Genomic DNA, 23,723 nt, shown 5'->3' with positions numbered 1-23,723 from the left:
TTCCATTCTCTGAGGAAAATTACCACACCCTGCCAGGTAGGAGATATACACAGCTTTGCAGTGTGCTACAGGTATGTGCAGCTTGAAAACAGAAGGGAGTAGATGACATTTTTTAAGATAAAGGCACTACAGAGGCCCTACAGAGGGGCAGTTGATAGAATTTTACTTTGTTCTTTCTGTTTGGCTAAATGGTGCCATCAAGCCTGGGACTTTTCCTCAAGGAAATATGAGTCACTTTTTATGATTTAGGTATGTTCACATAAAGCCACCATTCTCTTCTTAATGAAAGAAAGAATGGAACTTGTTAAATAAAATCAACATATCAAGTTTGATAATAATTTCACAGTAATGCTACGAGAAAGCAGCACAACTAACCACTGTATCAAATGAGATTTTGTGTTGAGCACTTCTAAAATATTTTCTTCCAGATCCCTCAAAAACTTTTAAATCTTTCTAACCATTGATTCACAAAGATGCACTTCAAGTTTCCATTTAAAAACAGGACAAACTGATGATTTCCTGATGCAGAGAAAAGAACCTTAGAACTGGAATTAGAGAATTCACATTTGCTTACTAGCTGTGAATTTGAACATATCACATAACTTCAATAAATCTCAGTTTCCTCACTTACAGAATGGCAGTAAGATTTATCTTACAAGGGTTGCTTCAAGATTAAATGAGATAATAGGTCTTCAAAAAATAGACTTCTTTTAATTTCCCCCTCTGACTCCACCTCTACTTGGTCTTGAATGAATCGGTTATAATCCAGTTTAGAATCAGCCAACAGAAGTTCTCTGATTCTAAAGTTTTATAATGAGAACTGGATTACCTGATTTTGAGGATTATGCATGGCCTTTCCTCTTCCTCTTCCTTTCTGTTCATCAGTCATTTACTATACACTAGCACACCAGGGGGCAGGCAGAATAACAGAGAGGACATGGTAGATCACTTATGAAATCTGCTAAATGGATAAATTAAGGAGTAAATGAGGTGAAATCAAATAGTTGGATTATATTTTAAGAGATATAAAGAGAGTCTGGTCAGAGTATAGGAGAATCATGAGGAGCTCTTCAAGTGGGCAGAAAAATGGCATCTGAATTTAATGTAATCAAGGTCACTTAATGAAAAAAAAATCCAAATTTTAGCTTTAAAATAACAGACTAGAAAAGGATCCTGGGAGTGACTGCTGATCATTTTGCAAAGACACCCCAGTTTCCTTCTATTGAAAAAAGCCTGCATAGTTTTGAGTATCATCGAAAATAAAGAAAACATAAAGTTATCCCACTCATGAAGAAGGCTGTGGATCCACTGCCCCTAAAATATTTATTCTAGCTCTGTTTGTTCCAACTCCAGAAAGACAGCCAGAGAAAAGAAGCCAAATTGGCAGATGAGAGGAAGACTAGAAAACATTACAATTCTTAGAAAAGAGTCATAGATTCTTAGAATTGGAATTATCCTTAAACATCATAAATACCAATTCCTTACGCTTCCAGAATTCTCCTGATAATCATAAATAGTAATCAAAGGTCTATTATATGCTGGGGACTGACTAGAATCATTCCCTTTTATTGCAGCCTTTGTCCAAACTGTCACCTTAAACAGATCTCAAATACATCCACTTATCTCCACTGCCATCATCTGGCCCGTCATTTTTCTCCCTCGTTTAGTCTACTGCAATAGCATCCTAACTGGTTACCCTCTTCTACTTCTGCTGCTCACAACCATGTTCAAAGTTCCCAATCCACTGCTACAGAGTGTTCTTAAAACACAAATTAAATCATGTCATTGGCTTACTTAGAATACTTCAATGATTCTCCATCTACTTTAGGACCAAGTCCAAAATAATAAACATGGTCCTGAATAATTTGGCTCCTGCCTCCTTCACTAATACCACCTAATACTGCTTTTCCCTTGGTTCACCAAGGTCTATCCACACTGGCTTTCTTTCAGTTCCTCAAAACAGTTAAATGCTTTCCCATTTAGAACCATCACATATAAGAATAACCACCACCACCGCCACTACAGCTAACATTTATCAAGTTTTCACTATGTGACCAGCTCTGTGCTAAGTGTTTTAAGTGCATTATCATGTTTAATCCTCATAAGAAACTCTATGAGGTAGTTATTATTTTCATACTTTTACTGTTGAGAAAACAAATATTTAGAGAAATTAAGTGACTTGTCTAAAGTAAGGCAAGGGACACAGGTGGGAAGTATGTTATAGTGCATATTCCAGGAGCAGTTTTTTCCCCCCCCACTCTTCCCAAGCTAACTCATACCATTCTTTACGGTCCCAGCTCATACGGCATTTCAAAACAGTCTTCTCTCATCTCCTGATCTAAATTTGGCAACTTTGTCACAGTCTCTTAAAATTTTCATCTAGAGAATGTATTACAGTTTATAATTATATATTTTATGTGATTATTTATTTAATGTCTGTCAAACCTCTGATAGACTACAAAGTTCATGAAGGCAGAGATCAAATGTTCAATGAATGTGCCTGAATATAAATATAAATATCTGCTGAACAAATGATTGCAGAAAGTCATCCAAATCTAAGGGTGAGGTGTTGAATCACTCTATGGAAGAATCTGAGTGTTAGGAATTCTATTAAAATATTCTTGCCTACAAAAAAAAGCTGTTCCCTTATAATGTCTGTTCCCTTATAAGGCCTATATACTGATTTTAATTCTGGTCTCTTGACCAATACTGAAAGAGTATACTCTCTTCCCTTTTACAGCTCTTCAAATGCTTTCAGCCTAGAGAATTAAAGACAGAGAGGACTGGCAATTAAGGTGGGATAATTCCAGGTTTATTCATAAAAGAATGCTAGAACGTAGAGGATAATTTCTTTCAAATTAGAGATTTAGGGCACATTTATAGAAATTAATTCTTTGCCTATAGTAAGTAAATGCAAGATGTATATAGACATGAGATGGGACCACTGTGTTTGGCACTCTCTATCACAAATTGGGTTCTAATTTGTATGAATCTAGAAAGGAACAAAACTGGAGGAGGCTATTAAAAGGGAATTAAATGACCATACAAAAAGTTTGGGAAAAATAAAAACTAGCTATGCAATTACAACTAACCTTAGATATCCCCAAATTACAAGACTGACATCATGAAGTGCAATCATATTTTCCCATATCTCTTGAGAGTTTTAACAGAACTCTGGATTAGATGAACTATATTTCTAAGTTTCTGAAATTAACACGATAAAATAGAAGTTGGGAATTATCAAGAGTCAAAAATATTCTTCAGGCATTTTATATATCTTAATTAATTCACTATAACCACTAGAGTTTTTTAAAAGCCTTTATCTCCCATCCTTAATGAGGAAGATGGAACCTCAAAGTTGGAAAAGGTTGGAAAGGTCCTTTTGTTTCATAACTTATCTGATGCCTAAAACCTCTCTATAAAATCTAGGCCAAGTGGCTTTCAGCTAATATTAAAATATCCCCAGCTAATTAACTTGATGGAAGTGGGGGGATCCTTTCACAATCTATCTATCTATCTATCTATCTATCTATCTATCTATCTATATGTGTATCAAATCATCACATACATTTTAAATATCTTAAATTTTATTTGTCAATTATACCTCAATAAAGCTGGAAAAAAAAGTCCCCAGCATGGTATATAATGCTTTGGATTTTGAGATCTGGATTCTGAGTTTGGAGCTATGGGTTTAAATCTTAGTTCACCTATTGATCAGCTATGTAACTCTGAACAGGTTACTTACTGTGCTTCAGTTTCCTCATTTCAAAAACTGGAATAACAAAATGTGTCTTTTAAAATTGTTTGAGAATTAAACGAAATTCCACAATATAAAATCTCACATAGCATTATGCCTGGCACACAGCGAATGGTCCATAATTGTTAATTTCCCTTCAATAACAGAAATCTGCTACCTGCCAAAATAGTCCATTTCCTCTTTGGACAGCACTGGTGATGGGTTCCTATACTATGTGGAACCAGGTCCAACATTATTAAGCAAATAAAACTTAGAAATTTGATATGTGTTATTTTAAGAAAAGATGTTCTTCATTGTTATTTTAAGTTTGGCTATAAATTTTAGTTTATATATATTTTTAAGCAATTTGTCACTCAGAAATGGCAGAATTTCATTTCTTTAAATTTTAAAAAATTTGAATGACAGAGAAATACAGATTACATTCATACTTGATGAGAAACCTTGAATAACTGAATTGATATAAATACTCCATTGAAATTTCCCTTTTGGTTAAAAAAAGGAAAAAAATATTCATCTTCTAGTGACTCAGGATTAAATGGTATGGCAATGATCTTTTAAGACTAAATGGATCATCTCCCTATTTTTATTAATAATTAGTGACAAAAATTAAGAGTATCAGAAATGTATTGCTGTTTTACTACCAGGCTAGAAAATATATTTAATTATTTAAGCTCACAAAGCAATTTTTAAGAAAATTTATTTTTATTTAAGTTGTAAGATAGGTTATAGAAAATTATATTTGCTCATTTAACCTATTAAATAAATAGTTATTAAACAGTATGACTTTCTTTGTGACAACCCAGCACGCTCTGTAGATAAAGTCACTTGCCTTTCATTAATTTAATTCACCACTTTATATGTTATGTAAGTTCATTTGTTAGAGAATATTGTAGCTGACTTGTCCCATAGAAAAAAAGAAAATTACCCGTAACATACCTGATTCAAATACAACATGAAGCCTCCTACTTCCTCAATAATGTAAATTTAAACAAGGCAAACTTTCGAGGAAAGAAATTATGTTTCCCAATGACTTACCTCATGGTTTACTCCAATCTTTCAAATACAAAGAAAAGTATCTTCCACCTATTATAATATTTTATGGTTTGATAATCTGTAGCGTTTTAATCATGAAAAACATTACGGTCAAATTTAGTTTGAGATGATCAGAACTAAATGTAAAGACCAAATATTAGATACAAGAATGTTCCTGAGATCACAAATGTAATTTCTATTGGATAAAACTATCAGTATCTGTGTTTTCCCTCATTTCTCTTTTGTAGAGTAGGTTTTATTTGTCACATCACCAATAAATTTAAATTTGTAGTGGATAAGTATTTTGTATTCTGAATTTTATAAGCAAAGATCATGCTAACATGATTCCTAAAAATGCTCACAAGATGATTTAAAAGTTGAAGATAAGAGCATAAAATAAGCTTACTGTTTCACCAATCTTCCCAATGTTTCCTTGGTCTCCTACTTCTCCCTGTTAATAAAGAATATAAAGTTGCAAAAATGATTATTTTTCAAACAAGATTACTCTCAATATTGCTCCTGTTTTCATTTTAATGTAATTATCTAGTTATAACCTAGAAAATCACAAAGAAACTTTCAGTTATTCAAAACTCTTGTTACAGTATTTGTATGGAACGTAGTCTTTCCTGTATTTTCATTCAAATACTATTAACTTGTTTTCTTAAATTACATTCTTCTATTTATGACTTTTAATCACTTTTAAAACACTTTTACAAATAAAATTAAAAAAATGAAATATCTACTGAGGTATACTGTATAAATGGCAGAGTGGTAGGCTGCCACTGTAGAAGATACTAAGAAGAATGAAAATAAAGCCCTTGTGCGCAGGAATACTCTCTTTGTTTCAGTAGATAAGGTATCTCACAATGCTGAGCAGAACAAGTAGAACAGAACACACGCTACAGGTAAGTAGTAAAGGAGTTCCTAGGCACAGGCACCCTGTGTGCGCGTGCAGCTAGAGCTGGCTTCACTGGAGAAGTAATGCATGTTCATAATCTTAACTGCAGTTCTGCCGTCCCTAAAGCTCTGAAAACCCAAAGTTTTTCACAACACATTTAGTGGCAAACTTAACCTAACTTGTGTTTATTTGATAATAATGCTTTTACCTGATCTGAGTGAGGCTACTTATAGTCTTGATATAGATTGATTAATCTGAACATCCTTACGTTTCACCATAGAAATATCAATGTGTCTAATTATGGTTGTGCTGTCCCATAGTCTGCTGGCAGTGTTAAGTAAAATACAATATGTATGTGTATGTGTGTGTGTGTATATATATATATATATATATAATATATATATATTACCTTTTTAAAATCCAAATATTAATGGTTTCAAATAATAAATTATGAAACTGTATTTGAGTTGGGCCCTGAAAAATAGGTGATTTTTACACTGGTGATGAGAAAGAGCCATTTTTAGTGGTGAGGAATGGCATGAGCAAAGGCTGAACAAAAGCACAGATTAATGAAAGTAGAAGATTAAGTTCAGGGTACCACATATAGTTAATCTGACAGGAATGTACATTTTATTTATACCAGAGATAGGAAATTAAACCATCAACTGCTGATTAAAAATTATTATATTGCAGTGTGGGGTAGTTAAACTCACTGAACAATACTGCAGCCACTCATGATATGTAGCTACTCAGCATTTGAAATTAACTGGTCTGAACTGAAATGTGATGTAAGAATAATATACACACTATATTTCAAAGACTTTGTATAAAAAATCTCATTAATAATTTTAATATTGATTACATGTTGAAATGATAACATTCTTATATCTTGGGTTACATAAAATATATTACTGAAGGGCTTCCCTGGTGGCGCAGTGGTTGAGAGTCCGCCTGCCGATGCAGGGGACACGGGTTCATGCCCCGGTCCGGGAAGATCCCATATGCCGCGGAGCGGCTGGGCTCGTGAGCCATGGCCGCTGAGCCTGCGTGTCCGGAGCCTGTGCTCCGCAACAGGAGAGGCCACAACAGTGAGAGGCCCATGTACCACAAAAAATATATATATATATATATATATATATATATATATATATAAAATGAAATTAATCTCTCCTATTTCTTTTCACATTTTTTTTTTTTTTACTGTGGCTCACATCTGTGATTTGTATTACATACTCTATTGGATGGTGCTGATTTTAAGCACTGAAACCTAATATTCATATAGGTAATCAGTTTGAAATAAACTTTCAAAGACTATAAAAATTTTCTTTTCTATTTCTGTATGCATTTAGATAAATAGTAAAGAATAAAACATTGTAGTAGTAGGTTGGAAATCCTAGTTTTTGACTGATAGTTCATTAGACAGCTTTTGTAAAAAATAATGTGGCAGGATTTTACATATATATACAAATATATACATAATATGTATGTGTATATATACATATATATAATTAATTTTCTTTTATTTTCTCCTCCTTACCCAACGCCCCTCTCAAATTCCAACTAGGGAGATGGACCCTTTGTGATACGTAGTCTTAAGGGAGGTCTGTGTTAACAGGCAGAAAGCAAAAGTTGCTTGCAGATTACCCACATTCATGCTTTAATTTTCAAAGAGCCTGAATGTAGGAGATGAGTTGTCTTTGAGGACAAAAAGAGACGGAGAGGAATAATTCCCCAGGCCTAGGGAGAAAATAGAGATCCTAGAGTTCTGTGAAAGGCAGTGACCCTTAACCAACCCCCAAGTGCTCCCCAAGAGTGCAAGGTTCCCCTAAGGGAGTGCCAGGTCCTAGTGAATAGCTATGTAATACACCAAGGAAGAAATTTCAGAGACAAGTATGAGGACTGAACATTAAAGAACTTCCTTCACTTCCTAGGTAACACAGATGCCACCTAGATGTTGGTGTAATTCTAGGGAGAAGGCAGGATGTCAATAATGACTGAGATTGGTCTCTTGCCAGTTTGACTGGATGGTAGCTCACAGGTGGATTTCTTAGAGCTATTTGGCAGTACAGGGATTAAATACGGTAAAGGAGAATTAAGCCTTCTATTTATAAATATCATGCTTCTATTTTCTGGGAGTTTTTCTATGTAACTTGAGAGTCAGGTACACATACTCTCCCAAGATAATTTCAGCAACAGACATGCTGACATAATAAAAAATATTTTAGCTCATATTTCTTTATTAATTAACCTCAAAAAGTGTTGTTTGGTTTTTTCCTTAGTTTCTATATCACAAAAACGAAGAGTTTAAAATAAATAATGAACTCTAGCTTTAGCAATACATCTGTGATGCAATTCAATTTTTCATTGAATTTTAAATCTGTACAAATCACCAATTCTTATAAGTTATTTCCTTTCAGACCTTAATGCTGTACATATAAAACCACTGCCTTACTTTATTTTTTTTTTGTTTTTTGTTTTTGTTTTTTGTTTTGTTTTGTTTTGTTTTGCGGTACGCGGGCCTCTCACTGCTGTGGCCTCTCCCGTTGCGGAGCACAGGCTCCGGAAGCGCAGGCTCAGCGGCCATGGCTCACACGCCCAGCTGCTCCGCGGCATGTGGGATCTTCCTGGACCGGAGCACGAACCCGTGTCCCCTGCATCGGCAGGCGGACTCCCAACCACTGCGCCACCAGGGAAGCCCCACTGCCTTACTTTATATTTGTTTGTGTTACAAAAAAATCATACAGTACTTGAAAACAAAGCAAGAAAGTAGGTAACACATTTTTTCAATGTCATAAAAGTATGAAGAACACCCAATGATTATGCAGGGTATGTGCTTACTTAGACTTACTGTATATTATTGATTAAAGGACCCAGACTTAGTGAAAATACACACACACACACACACACACATAAATTTTTTATGAGAAGTTATAGTAACTTGTAGATTTCTGTCCAGTGTAATAGACAGCCCTCAGTTATGGTTTATTGTCCTGTATCTAACTACACATCTGAACATTCCTTTACTAAAATGCATATCCAATAACATAGACATAGTTATAGTCATAGATATTTATAGACATATATACAGATATAGATATAAAGACATATAGCACTTCAAATGCTATTCAATATTTGAACAAGTTTTAACATATGACTGGTTCCTTCAATTAATGAGTTGAATAAAATCTTTGACATGTGTTTATTTTATATTGTTATGAAAGTCATAACTTTATCTTTTTGAAAAGTATACTTTGTAACTGGTAATAAAGTCAGTTGCTTTACCTTCAAGCCTTCTGGTCCTGATTCACCTGCATACCCCTTTGGACCTGGTTTTCCCTAGAAGGGAAAGGAAAAAAAAAAAAAAGATATGTTTAATCATTCTTATTTTTGAAAGTTTCCTAATTTATGAAATTCAGACTATCTTATGAGATGAAACACTTCAAAATTATTAGATAAATACATTTCATCAAACTCATTAGCCATTCATTCTACCATGTTTGACTGTCTACTTGCCATGCACAGCTCTAGGATAAGATAATTTAAAAAAAATAAGTAAAATACTTAGTATGTTAGGTAGTGGTAAATTTGAAGAACATCAAATTAAGCAGGAAGGGAGATATAAACTGTTGTGGTAGTTTTGTTAAAATTTTTGGTAAGACTGCCAAAAAAGACCTCACTGAGAGGGTGGCAATTGAGTAAAGACTTTTAAAAAGGCACACGTTACATGGATATTTGAAGGAAGAGCATTCCAAGCAGAGGCGAAGAGCATGTGTAAAGGCCCTGAGGCAAGAATGTGCCTGTGTGTTGGAGAAACGATGAAGAGTCAATGCAGCTGGAGACAGTAAGAGAGGAGATGAGTAAGAAGGTGAGGGATAAGAAGGGAATGGGGATATGAAGCCAGGTCATGAAAGGCCTGGCAGGTTACAGTAAGGGCTTTGGTTTTAACTCTCAGTGGCTTTAACTCTTAGCAGGCTTTGAGAAGAGAAGCACCAGGATCTATGTTTTAACAGGATCACTCTGATGTAAGAGCAGAAGCAGGGAGTCCAAAGAGGAGTCTACTGCAATAATCCAAGTGAGAGATGACAGTGGCATTATCAGGGTGGGAACAGAGGCAGCTGTGAGAAGTGGTAAGATTCTGTATATAGTTTGAAAGCAGAGCTTCCAGGAATTGCTGATGGGTCATGTGTGGAATGTGAAAGAAAGAGAAGAGTCAAGAATGAACTCAAGAATGAGTTCATTCAGCTTTAACCTGACTAAAGGGCCAAATGATATGAGGTAGACTGTGAGAGAACAGGTTTGAAGGGTAAATTGAAAGCTTAGCTTTGGACATTTCAGTTTGATAATCTTGTTAGACATCTAAGTGGAGAGATCTTGTGGTAGTTAATACAAGAGCAGAGCTTAGGGGTAGAATGTTCTGAACTGAACATATAGTTTTGGAAATCACCAGCATTTTCATGGCATTTAAAGCCATAGAATGGACCAGCTCATCTAGGCAGTGAGTGTAGATACCAAAGAGCAGTCCGCAAACCAAGCCCCGGGGTACTCTAAAATTTAGAATTTGAAGAAATGAGGAAAACATGCAAATCTGCTGCCAGAGAACTAGGAGGAAGATAATACAAGTGAAGAAAGTCTTTCCAGGAGGAGAGTGATCTTGTCGAATCTGAGGGATATAAATATTGAGTAATATGAAGACTGAGAAATGATCACTGAATTCAGCAACATGGAGGTCATTAATGACCTTCATAAGATCAACTGTTTCAGAGTGGTGGGGACAAGAATGGTTTCAGCAGATGAGGTGAGGAGAAAAATTATGTAAATCCAATACTTTTGAGAAGTTTTCTGGAAAAGGGAAGGAGAGAAAAGTAAAACCTGGAAGGAAAACTGGAGTCAATACAAATTTTGTTTTTGTTTTTAAGCCAGAAGAAATAATAGTATGTTTATATGCCGATAGGATTGATCCATTAAAGAGAACAAAATTAAGATGTAGGAGAGAGTGGGGAAAATTGCTGGATCAATGTTCTTCAGTAGGCAAGACGATGTAGTATGTAGTGAATGAGTGGAAGTTTTGACCTTACCTAGAAAAATGGCCTGTTCATCCACTAACAAGAGAGAAGGCACAGTAAATGGCATAGATACAGGGAGGTGGGATTGAAGTCATGGTAGAAACTTGTGAAAGTTCTCTTCTGATTACTTCAATCTTCTCAGGGAACTAAGATGTGAGGTAAAGGGCTAATAGAAGTAAATGGAGTTGAGGAGAAGGATAAAATAATGATTTAAAAATGTGAAAGTAAATGGCTATAGAAATAGAATTCAGAATGTTATCAAAGGGATAATTACAATGTTTTAAGCATGATGAGTAGGGATATGTGGTGATGAGAGAGAAAGGAGTAATGGAATGGCTTTAGAATCAATGAATTGAAATTTCTCTTGGGACTGTTGGATTGGGTTATAAGAAAGAATGTACCAGAAAGAAAGGGGATGATGGTTGGGGAATGAGAAGTTTAAAATTGAAAATGAAGAGGTTGCTCTTACTGGTAATGACAAGGTCAAAGGTTTCACCATAGCAGTAAGTAGCTGAAGAGAGTAGAGGACAAAATCCCTGAAGGAGAGAAAGTCAATATCCTGGAGTAATCTACAGTAGGTGGTTTCTAATATCAAACAACTGATGTCTGATTACGCAAGATTTGATTAAGGAGATCACTATACCTCAACCAATGTGTTCTAGGAGTAGAAAAAGTGTGTGGGGAGATTGCTAAAAAGAATACTAATTTATAATATCTACTAGGCATTATATATTTGGATTTTATTACTCCTATTCATTAACAAGTACTCACATATTTTTCTTTCTTAAAATAAAATAAAGCAAAACAAAACAACCCTCTGGCTCTCATTCTGTTTTGACTACTTACAAAAACTTTAGCAACTTAAAATTATATTTAGGACTTCCACCCAAAAAAGTTGTTCTAATTTTGGTGTCTGCCTTGCTTGAAATTGTCTAGTGGTTCCCTACCAAGCACAAAATAGAACAAAGGATAAAAAAATTATCCTATTATTGTTAAATATCAATTGCTCTCTAATCAATTTGCAGATATAAAAGAAGAAATGTAGTTAAGAGTCTAAATCATTACAGGACTTTGATATTTACAAAATAATTAATAATACATTTTATTCACACTGTCTGGAAAAAGCCTTAGCAGGAATATTTCTTTCATCTTTAATAATGTAATACTCAGGCACTGCAGTATATTAAGAAATAGTTATACATCATTATCTACATTATGGAAAGATTCTCACTGGTATCAGGCATTGGCACATTTATAATCTCTTTGAAATCAAGCGATTCAGAGCATCAGTATTGGAGCCATCGCTTTTGGTCCTGTTTAAGTTCTGTCATATTATGGTTATCTTGAGCATGTTATGCTTAAGCATATAATATTAAAGCCTTATTTTTATAAATCTAAAAATGCAGTCAATTTCTTGCAGGGTTGGTTTCAGATTAGGGATGATTCCTGTGGCAAACTTAGAGCAACACTAAGCCTAAATTAATATTCAACCAATAGTAGCAACAATTAATAACAAATATTATGACCGAGTAGGCAAGAGGTGAACATGGTTTTCCTGTTTTCTAGGGAAGTAAATTTTAAATAAGGCCAATTACACTGGAGCACAAATAACAATGGTCTTTCCATTATATAACTCACCTCACAAAAAATGAAAAAAAAAATAACAAAAATAACTCTTCTTTTTCTTTCAATAAGAGAGTGGCAGTATATGTGCTAGTTAGGTAAAGTTGCAAAAGAAGGAATTACTGTCTCTTTAAATGTAAAAATACTGCAAGAACCTGTACAATATGATGTTCTCAAGTAAAGAGTGAGATGTATTTCATGTGAGTCTAATAATGCCTCTTAAAATGTGTTGCACACAACTTAATTACTTCATGATATTGCAAACTTTTGTCATGCATCCCCAAATTCTTAAAAAATTCATTTTCAGAACTTGAAAATATGAAATTCATGTATTACCACAGAATATTATCGGGAAGAAAAAGTTGGACAGAAAATACGTCTTATTTGCTTTCCATAATTTTACTGACAAACTCAGAAAACAGAAATTTCCAAAATATTACTAAAATGGTTAATGTATTTAGCTTCATATTACATTTTGAGAAACTTTATAAATAAATTGTACAAATTACTAAGACCGTAAGACTGAAGGAACTGAAGGAATAAGTAAATATGTAACAGGCATAATATCATTTAAAATATCCCTGGAAAATTTTAGTTATAGGTCTATTTTATTTGGGGGGATTGTATGGCTATAGTTTGTTATAATCTTGGCTCTTTGCTATAACTTAAAATTGGGTGCCATTAAAAAACATTTACAAAACAGTTGCTTTAAGAGAAGCATGCTTCGAAAATTATTTATATGATACCTACTCTTGGCCCCAGTTCTCCAAAGGATCCAATTAGTCCTTCTTCTCCCTTAAAAAAGAAGATCAGAACATGTCATGGCCTGATATAAGTATTTAAAAATGTAAACCTTATTCCATTTATCCTGAAATCTGAAGCTCTTTCTGAGATGTAATGAAAATAATACTGTGGTTTTCTTGTATTTTAGAACTATATCACCCCATAATGTTTAAATTTTTTGTGTGACAACATCATATCTACATTAAGGGGGATATGTATTGTACTACTGGGTTATTTTTCAATTGGTAGATGATATAAGTTAAATATAGAAAATTGAGGGCAGCTAAGAGTGAAAGTGATTAGGGTATCACAAAAAGTGATTAGGAATCACTGAGATTGTGAATTATGGACAGCCTTTACCTTCTTGGTCTCAATATATCTGACATAGAGAGAAACTCAAGTTCTTAATAGATGGAAATCAATACACATTGGTATATTAAAAAATTATTGGTACAGAACATGTTTGCTCTTGGCACATTCTGATACTTAATTCATTCAGCAAATATGTTTTTGAGTCTCAGTTCTGTCTTAAGCCTTAGAGATAAAGGTATATCAGATCTTACCCAAATGGAGCTTAATGTCTAGAGTTTCTTTTTTTTAGAGTTTCTTTTTGTCTAATTTATAGATCCAATATTTTCGGGATCAAATCAGTTATAATGTCATAAAATATAAAATTGTGTGCATTCTTCTAAGGATTAAACGCTGTATGGGTGGATAGAGACTAGAAAAACTTAAAACAAATAATTTTTATACTTTTTCTCTAAGAGAATTAAAAAGTAATAAATGTGTTTATTCTATTTATTGACATATTTTCTAAACATACTGATTTTTTACCTTTAAATAAATAGTTCATAATTACCACATCTGAACATTTACAGACCTCTTTAGAAATCATATATTCTATTTTATTTATTTAAAAACATTTTGCTCAGTTCATAATTCAATTAAAATATAATATATGGGTTAGAAATATAAAATAGACACAAATGTTAAATATAAATTCTGGTACATATAAGTGAGATTCTAGGCTCAGATTCATCGGACATTCCATGGACACCACTACATAAATCACTTAATGAATTCAGAACATTAAAATGATTCCAAATTCCATTCCATAACTGTGAATATAAAATGGTAACTTGAAATCCTCGATGGCAAAAATTGTCCATACTAATGCAAAGTTTTCTTTGAGCAAAAACTAAAGTCCCACAAAAAATAAAAAAGGAACATCTGAATTTAAAAAATTGCTTAAAGGAACTTCATACCTGAGTTCCTTTGAGACCAGGAGGTCCAGGAGGCCCTCTATTTCCAATGAGCCCCTGTAAAGCAATATAAGGACGCACAATAAAATTTTTAGCTCAATTAATACATTTTCAATAGGCATTAATCTCAGATGTGCAATACTATTTGGTACCACTCATTTCCCATTAGGAAGTTATCAAAATGGGATGGGAGGATAGATAAGCAGAAAACTGCCTGCCACCCAAAAAAGTTGGAAAATATATGATAAACTTACTTTTAAACAATATGTTAATGTTCACATAATCTGCTCCGTATGAAGACACCTTTTCATAAAAAGTACTCCTAAATTTAAAGCAATAGGCCCAATTGTTAATCTGATACTAGTACAATAAAAAGATAATAGAGTGTCCACAAAGTCTGAAAACAGATGGAGAAGATATATAGTGTTTTAATATCTGTTAAGAGACTAGCAAAGTCTGGAACACATTATTCATATGAAATGTTCAACTTACTTCCTTTCTTGATGCAGGCTAGTGAAAAGAGAGGAAAATTTGCAGAAGAAAGTAACAATCTGAACATGATTAGGAATTTCAAGATTAAAAGAAAACTTTTGTTAATCTAAATGCATGTTGTTAAAAATCAAATACTCTTTTTTTTTTTTAATTTACTTTTTTTTGGCTGTGCCACGCAGCATGTGGGACCTTAGTTCCCCAACTAGGGATCGAACCTGCACCCCCTACAGTGGAAGTGCAGTGTCCTAACCACTAGACTGCCAGGGAAGTCCTCAAATGCTCTTTGAATAACAATTCATCCAAGTAACTAAAACAAAAATCTTCCTATTTCAGAAAACACTGTATATCATCTCTTCAACATGGCAACATTTTTCATTTTGTTCTGTTCCCCTAACTATGCAATGTGTCAAAGTTTTAAGTAAATCTCTTTTAGAAACTACCTTTGCATTATTGCTTTTAGTAAGTCTATAACCATTAAATGGTTTTATCTAATTTTAAACTGTAACAAATAACTATGCCAAATAGCACATCTAGCCAGGTGACTGATTTTTAGTTTGGAATGGAGCAGAGTGACAAAACTGCATGAGAATCTTTCCTTCATGATATATCTTGGTCTATCATTGCTGTGTTCTAACACAATCAAAAAATGAAAAACTTCATCGGTTTAAAAGTCTGTAATATATTATCACAGGCTTATTCTGTACATAAGCACCATTCAAGAAACTGCATTAGTTTAGGCAATAACCTAGAAGTTTTGCACAGCTTTCTTACTTTTAATAGGAAGAGATGGATTATTGAAATGAGCGTATACTGTTCTATGCAAGTCCAACATATATTCATGTTTTTTCAGGCAAAAGCATCCTAATTTTCCTTAAGGAAACAGTCTTTCCCCATGTGGTTTGAGGGGAGGTGACTCTACCCCTGACTAAATTTAAGGGTGGATATGTGACAGGGACCTAAGTCAGCATATTCTACATCCCTAGAAACAGTGGTTGGTTCAGTAATGAGCCAGAAACCCAAGTTAGTCCAACTAAAGAAAATTTTGGACTACAGTGGAACAACTGGGAAGACAGAATAGCATTAAGGATGATGTAAACCTAAAGAGAAGGAAACTATGAAGGGGAGAGAACCTGAGAATGAAATCAATGAATTAACAAATGGAGTGATTGGGTTCTTACGATATTTTTGGGGGTCCTGTGTATAGTTGTGTTTGAATTCCTAAACTTCTCACATATTTATACAATCATATTTTAGTTGAGTTTCCATTACTTACAACTGAAAGAATCCTAACGGATACAATGACTTCTAAATCTTAATATCCAAAATGTTCTTGTAGAACTCTAAGTAATAGGTTTTTAAATGTTTAGACTGAAGGTCAGAATCAGAATGCTGCGATATTTAAATTCCACCACAGGATAGCTATTGTTTAGTTATTTAATTCATGTGTTCATTCATTTTTTTCATCTGACATTTTATTAATTTTCTACTATGTGCAAGGTCCAGTAAAAAGTACAACATGAGGCCTGGAGTATACAAATATAAAAAAGACACAGTCCCTGTTCTCAATGAATTCATAATTTATTATGGGAGAAGGCAATTTAAAATAAAAATCAGAATACGAGTTGTAACAGAAATAGAAGTATAAGCAAAGTGAAAAGGGGGACTTAGATGAAGAAGCAAAATCTTTTCTGGGAGGATCAGAAATTTTGTAACATGTGAAAATAATTTTGTATTAAATTATGATAGGTTAATAAAACATGTAGTTAAAAATAAGAACACACCAAAAACTTATCAACAATTGCAAGGTCTCAAAAGGCATTGATAAAGGTACAGTTTTAGGTTGGAGCGTATGTTTAAGAAACTGGCTTAGCTCCATACCCAAGGTGTAACCAGAAGAGGGGTGAGTTATCTAAGAGAACTAGATTCTGCTATTCCCTCACTGCAGCTATTTACCCTAGGGAAGTGGCACCCTGACTAAAAACCAAAAATAACCCTTTCAGGGAGGCAAATAAGCCCAGGTTCCTTCTTCCTTTCTCTTCCAAGACTACCTTATAATCTTAAAAGAATAAAAGCTGTATTAAGGGGGGAAAAAAACTAGTTATATGCTGTTTACATGAAACGCATCCAAAACATAAAAATGAGGAAAATTAAATTTCAAAGAATGGGAAGAGATATGCAAGTGATTTACCAGCCCCAAAACAGCTGGAGTAATTATATTAACATTAGATCTAATAGGCTTTAAGGTAAAACAGATTATTAGCATTAAGAGGGTCACTCAATAATGATAAAAGGCTATGTTCACTAGGAAGAGAAAAGACAATTTTTATGCATTTAGTAACACAACTTCTAAATATATACATTAAAAACTGATAAGGATAAATTGATAAATCCACTATTAGGAAATTTTAACACATCTCTGCCAGAAATTAGTAGGTCAAGCAGATAAAAATCAGTAGAAACAGAAAAAACTTAAATAGCAAAATTAATAAACTTGATCTAATGGCCATATATAGAAAACTGAATCCCCAAATTGGAGTTTACACAGTCTTTACAAGCATACATGAAAGATTTATGAAAACTAAAAGATACCCACAAGAAAGGATATCTATCAACAGTTCTATCAATTAAAAAAGTGTAGTATATCTATACAGTGTGTTACTATATAGTGAAAATGAACATGCTGTAATAATATGGATCAACCTAGAATGAGCTGAAAAGATAAGATTGAGTGAAAGAAGAAAGTAACTGAAGAATGTATATACAGTAAGTCCCCTATATACGAATGAGTTCTGTTCCGAGAGCACGTTCGTGAGTCCAATTTATTCCTAAGTCCAACGAAGTTAGCCTAGATACCCAGCTAACACAATTGGCTATATATATCACTGCTGCTTTTACGCTTGCTTCCGGACATCCTGGGCTTAAAATAAAGATACTGGACTACTGTACTCTATACAGTACTGTACAGTATACAAAAGCACAACCACTTGTAGAGGACACACACACGTGACAATGTACACCAGACACATGAACTAACTTACGTGACTGGACATGCAAATGCACATTTCTCATCTTTGAAAGTTTGCAACTTGAAGGTTCATATGTAGGGGACTTACTGTAGTATGATTTTATTTATATGAATTTCAAAAACAAGCAAAATAACAAATATTATCAGTATATACATGGTAAAAGTATGATGAAAACAAGAGAATGGTTAACTGTTAATGCCAGAAGGGAAGAGACAGATATGATTAGTGAGGGATTCACAAGGGGATTCCCATGATCTATTTCTTACCAATAATAGGGTTTGTTTCATTAATATTTTTAAAACTGTGTACATGTTTTCATATTTATCATGTTAAATACAAAAAATTTTTTTTTGAGTTTTTAAATGTTTTCATTTTTTTTTATTGGGGTATAGTTGCTTCACAATGTTGTGTTAGTTTCTGCTGTACAGCGAAGTGAATCAGCTATATGTATACATATATCCCTTCGTTTTTGGATTTCCTTCCCATTTAGGTCACCACAGAACACTAAGTAAAGTTCCCTGTTCTATACAGCAGGTTCTCAATAGTTATCTATTTTATATGTATTAGTGTGGATATATCAATCCCAAACTCCCAATTCATCCCATCCCTTCTTTCCCCGCTTGGTGTCCATATGTTTGTTCTCTACATCTGTGTCTTTATTTCTGCCTTGCAAACAGGTTCATCTCTACCATATTTCTAGATTCCACATATATGCATTAATATATGATATTTGTTTTTCTCTTTCTGACTTACTTCACCCTGTATGATATATACAATGGAAACACATAAAAAATTTTAATGTAAAATGTATAAAATCTGAAATTGAGTTTGAATTCCAGCTCTGAAGCTTACTAGGGGCATGACCTTAGTATCCTTATCTGTAGAATCATGTTATCATAAGCATTATAAGGTAATAAATTTTATTTGTTACAACAAATAAAATGGTACACCTGGAATATAACAGAGACTCAATAAATATTATTTCCTTCTTCTTATTCACTGCACATTGATTAGTGTTTGCAACAGTTTCTGAACTGGTATTTTGCTTTTCTTCCCTATGCATTCACCAAATTCATAACAATAATTTACTATTATTATTCTTCTTAAAACATCTCTTTCATCATCTCACTCCTCTCAATATCTTCCACAGAGAAAAAGAGTAGAGCTCTTGTATGCAATTGAAGTTAAGTTGTTATCAGCTTAAAATAGAGCATTATAACCATAGGATGTTTTACGTAAGCTCCATGGTAATCACAAAGAAAATACCTATAAAACATACACAAAAGGAAATCAGGAAGGAATCAAAGCATGTCACTACAAAAAAAAAAATCAATGAAACATAAAGAAAATAGCAAGAAATGTAAGAGGGACAAAGAAGTTACAAGACAGAAAGCAATAACAATTAACAAAATGACTATAGTAAGTCCTTCCTGATCAGTAATTACTTTAAATGTAAATGGATTAAAGTCTGCAATCAAGATTTAAAGTGGCTGAATAAAAAAAAAATCCATAGTTGTATCTATGAGAGACTAAATTTAGATTTAAGGACACACATAGGATGAAAGTGAAAGGATGGAAAAGATACTCCATGAAAATGATAACCAAAAGAGAGCAGAGGTGTCATACTTACATCAGATAAAACAGACTAAGTCAAAACTATCTCAAGAAACAAATAAGGACATTGAACAATGACAACTTTCTTCATTATTTCACCAGAAAATATAACTATTATTCATAAATATGCACACAATATCAGAGTACCCAAATACATTAAGCAAAAACTGACAGAATAGAACAAAGAGAGAGCAACACAATAAATGCAAGAGATTTCAATACCCTACTTTCAATCATTGATACAACAACCAGATAGAAGATCAATAAGGGAACAGAGGATCTGAACAATGGCATTGACCAAATTGACCTAACAGACATATACAGAACAAAGTAGCAGAGTACACATTCTTTTCAAGCACACACAAAACATTCTCCAGCATAGCTCACATATTAGGTCACAAAGCGAGTTTTTAACAAATATAATAAGATTGAAATCATACCAACTATCTTTTCTAACCACAATGGAATCAAACTAGAAATCAATAGAAGGAAAAGTGAAAAATTCACAACTAGGAGACAAATAAAAATGAAAACACAACATACCAAAATTTATGGGATGCAGCAAAAGCAATACTAACAGGGAATTTTATGGTGGTAAACATCTACATTATAAAAGGAGAAAGATCTCAAATAAATTACCTAACCTTATACCTCAAGGAACTAGAGAAAGGAGAACAAATTAAGTCCAAAGTTAAAGTAAGAAATAAAATAATGAAGATTAGAACAGAAATAAGTGAATTAAAAGTAGAAAAACAATAGAAAAAAATCAACAAAACTAGAAGTTGATTCTTTGAAAAGATCAATAAAATTGACGTCTTTAGCTAGACTAAGGAAAAATAAGATAAGGTTCAAATAAAATCAGAATGAAACAAGGCAAATTAGAACTAATGCCACAGAAATAAAAAGGATCACAAGAGACTAATATCAGCAACAAACTGGATAACCTAGAAGAAATAGATAAAATTCCTAGAAACATACAACCTACCAAAACTGAATCATGAAGAAATAGAAAATCTGAACAGATCTATAACTAATAAGGAGATTAAATCAGTAATCAAAAAACTCCTAGTAAATAAAAGTCTAGGACCAGATGACTTCACTGGATAAGTCTACCAAACATTATAAAAAGAATTAATGTAAATCCTTCTGAAACTCTTCCAAAAAACTGAAGAGAAGGGAATACTTCCAAACTCATTTTATGAGGCCAGCATTACCCTGATACCAAAGCCAAATAAAGACACTACAAGAAAATAAAATCACTGGCCAATATCTCTGATGAATATATACGCAAAAGTCCTTGGAAAAACTAGCAATTGGGGGGCAGTCCAAGATAGCATCTCTTCCCATGGACACACCAAATCTACTGCTACATACGAAACAATTACCACTGAAAAAGAACTAGCTAAATAGCTCCTCCAAGACAAAGGATAAAAGAGGCACATTTAAATAGGTAGGAGAGGTAGACATGTAGTTTCACCAAAAAACCCACCTCCATTAAGCAACCCACAATAGGGAGGGCTCTCATGGGTCTGGATCTACTTCCTGAAATGCAAGGGGCTTGTGTCAAACCTTGATACCTGCACTGAAAAGATGAGGCGCCCAAAACATCTGGCTTTGGAAACCCAATGGGACTCAATCCAGGGGAACTGGGGGGCTGTGAAATCTGAGATACTCCTTTTGAGTGACTCACGCATGGTCTCACACTTCCTGAGACTCAGTGTAAAGGCAGTAGTTAGAGAAGTGCCTGGACTATATGTGAAGGAGATTCATTTATTAATCTTAAAGTGACTGCTGGAGGGGCAGGTATGAGTTGGGACTTTGCAGATGGAGGTTCTGGTGAACACCATTTTTGCACTCTCCCTATACCTTGCTAGCACAAGTGGGTGCACAGAGACACAGCCTCCCTAAAGCACAGTATTGTAAGTCAACTATACTTCAATAAAAAAGAGTACATTAAAAGTATCATACACCAAAATCAAGTGGGATTTATCCCAGGGATGCAAGGATGATTCAAAATCTCTGCATCAAATCAAGGTGATACAACACACTAACAAAATAAAAGATAAAAATCATATGACCATCTCAATAGATGTAAAAAAAAGCATTTGACAAAATTAAACATCTACTTATGATTAAAAAAGAACGCCTCAACAAAGTGGGTATAGAGGGAATGTACCTCCACATAATAAAGTATATATATGACAAATCCACAGTGTATATCATATTCAACAATGAAAAGCTGAAAGCTTTTTTTCAAAGATCAGAAACAATAAAAAGATGCCCACTTTTGCCACTTTTAATCAACATAGAATTGAAAGTCTGAGCCACAGCAATTAGGGGAGGGAAGGAAGGAAGGAAGGAAGGAAGGAAGGAAGGAAAGGTATCCAAATTAGAAAGAAGTAAAATGGTCACTATTTGCAGATGACACGACACCATATATATAAAACCATAGAGAGTCCACCAAAAAACTGTTACAAGTAATAGATGAATTGAGTAGAGTTGCAGGATACAAAATCAATACACTGTTGCATTTCTATACACTCATAACCATCAAAAAGTGAAATTAAGAAAACAATCCCATTTACAATTGCACCCAAAAGAATAAAGCACATGGGAATAAATGTAACCAAGGAGGTGAAAGACCTGTACACTGAAAACTATGAGACATTGACGCAAGAAATTAAAAAGTACACAAATAAATGGAAAGATAGTCCACTACAACAGTGGTCCCCAACCTTTTTGGCACCAGGGACCAGTTTCATGGAAGACAATTTTTCCACAGATAGTGGGGGCGGGGTATGGTTCAGGCAGTAATGCAAGCGATGGGGAGTGATGGGAGCAGCAGATGAACATTTGCTTGCTTGCCCACCCCTCACCTCCTGCTGTGGGGCCCAGTTCCTAACAGGCCCCACAGGGTACCCGTCCGTGGCCTGGGGGTTGGGGACCCCTGCACTATAAAACATTGCTGACAGAAATTAAAGAAGACACAAACAATGGAAAGACATCCCATATTCATGAACTGGAAGACTTAATATTCTTAAAATGTCCATACTGCCCAAAGCAATCTACAGATTCAATGCAATCCTTAGCAAGATTCCAATGGAATTTTTTGCAGATAGGGATAAAAAAAGAATTCTACAATTCATATGGAACCAAACAGGACCCTGACCAAAACAGCTTTGAGAAAGAATAACACTTCTTGACTTCAAAACATATTACAAAGCTACAATCATCAAAAGAGTTTTGTACCAGCAAAAAGACAGAGATATAGACCAATGGAACACAATAGAAAGCCCAGAAATAAACTGATGCTTATACCATCAAATGGTCTTTGATAAGGGTGCCAAGACTAAACAATGGAGAAAAGGTAGTTTCTTCTACAAATGGTGTTAGGAAAACTGGATATCCACATGCAGAAGAATGAAATTGAACCTCATCTTACACGATACACATAAATCAACTTAAAATACACTTACATCAATAAGCAAATGGATTAAAGACTAGTAATCCCTGAACCATAAAACTCCTAGAAGAAAATATAGGCAGAAATCTCCTTGATATCAGTCTTGGTGATGATTTTTGGATTTGGCACCAAATGCAAAGGCAACAAAAGCAAAAAAGAGACTACTGGGACTACATCAAACTAAATACTTCTGCACAGTAGAGAAAACAATCAACCAAGTGAAAAGACAACCTAAAGAATGGGAGAAAATATTTGCAAACCAAATACCTGACAGGGTTTAATATCTGAAATATATAAGGAACTCCTACTACCCAATAGCAAAAATCAAATAACACAATTAAACTAATGGGCAAAGGACTTGAACACATATTTCTGGAAATAAGATGTACAAATGGCCAAGAGGCACATGAAAAATTGTTCAACATCACTAATCATCAGGGAAATGAAAATCAAAGCCATAATGAGAGACCAGCTCACACCTGCTAGGATGGCCATTATAAAACAAACAAACAGAAAATAACAAGTATTGGCAAAGATGTAGAGAAATTTGAAATCTTGTGTACTGTTGATGAGAATGTAAAATGGTACAGCCACTATGAAAACAGTTCCTCCAAAAATTAAAATAGAACTACCATATGATCCAGCCATCCCACTTCTGGATATTATACAGAAGAATAAAAAACAGGATTTCAAGAGATATCTGCACTACC

The 23,723-nt window shown here is 34.0% G+C and overlaps 1 protein-coding gene across 6 annotated transcripts in view; it reads right to left on the bottom strand.

Moving 5' to 3' along the window:
• Positions 1-23,723, bottom strand: part of COL24A1 (collagen type XXIV alpha 1 chain) — a 431,901-nt gene that overhangs the window by 205,293 nt on the left and 202,885 nt on the right. For 5 of the 6 annotated variants that reach the window (XM_060303290.1, XM_060303280.1, XM_060303308.1 and 2 more), the window contains 5 exons: positions 14,911-14,928; positions 14,422-14,475; positions 13,124-13,168; positions 8,970-9,023; positions 5,196-5,240 (listed from right to left, as the gene is read on the bottom strand). In XM_060303290.1, the coding sequence (XP_060159273.1) occupies positions 5,196-5,240; positions 8,970-9,023; positions 13,124-13,168; positions 14,422-14,475; positions 14,911-14,928 (216 nt within the window). The remainder of the gene's footprint in view (positions 1-5,195; positions 5,241-8,969; positions 9,024-13,123; positions 13,169-14,421; positions 14,476-14,910; positions 14,929-23,723) is intronic. The other variant, XM_060303300.1, reaches the window with a different exon arrangement.

The sequence above is a fragment of the Globicephala melas genome, chromosome 1 (assembly GCF_963455315.2).
Source record: "Globicephala melas chromosome 1, mGloMel1.2, whole genome shotgun sequence".
NCBI lineage: Eukaryota > Metazoa > Chordata > Mammalia > Artiodactyla > Delphinidae > Globicephala > Globicephala melas.
This window is presented reverse-complemented; position numbering and strand designations above follow the sequence as displayed.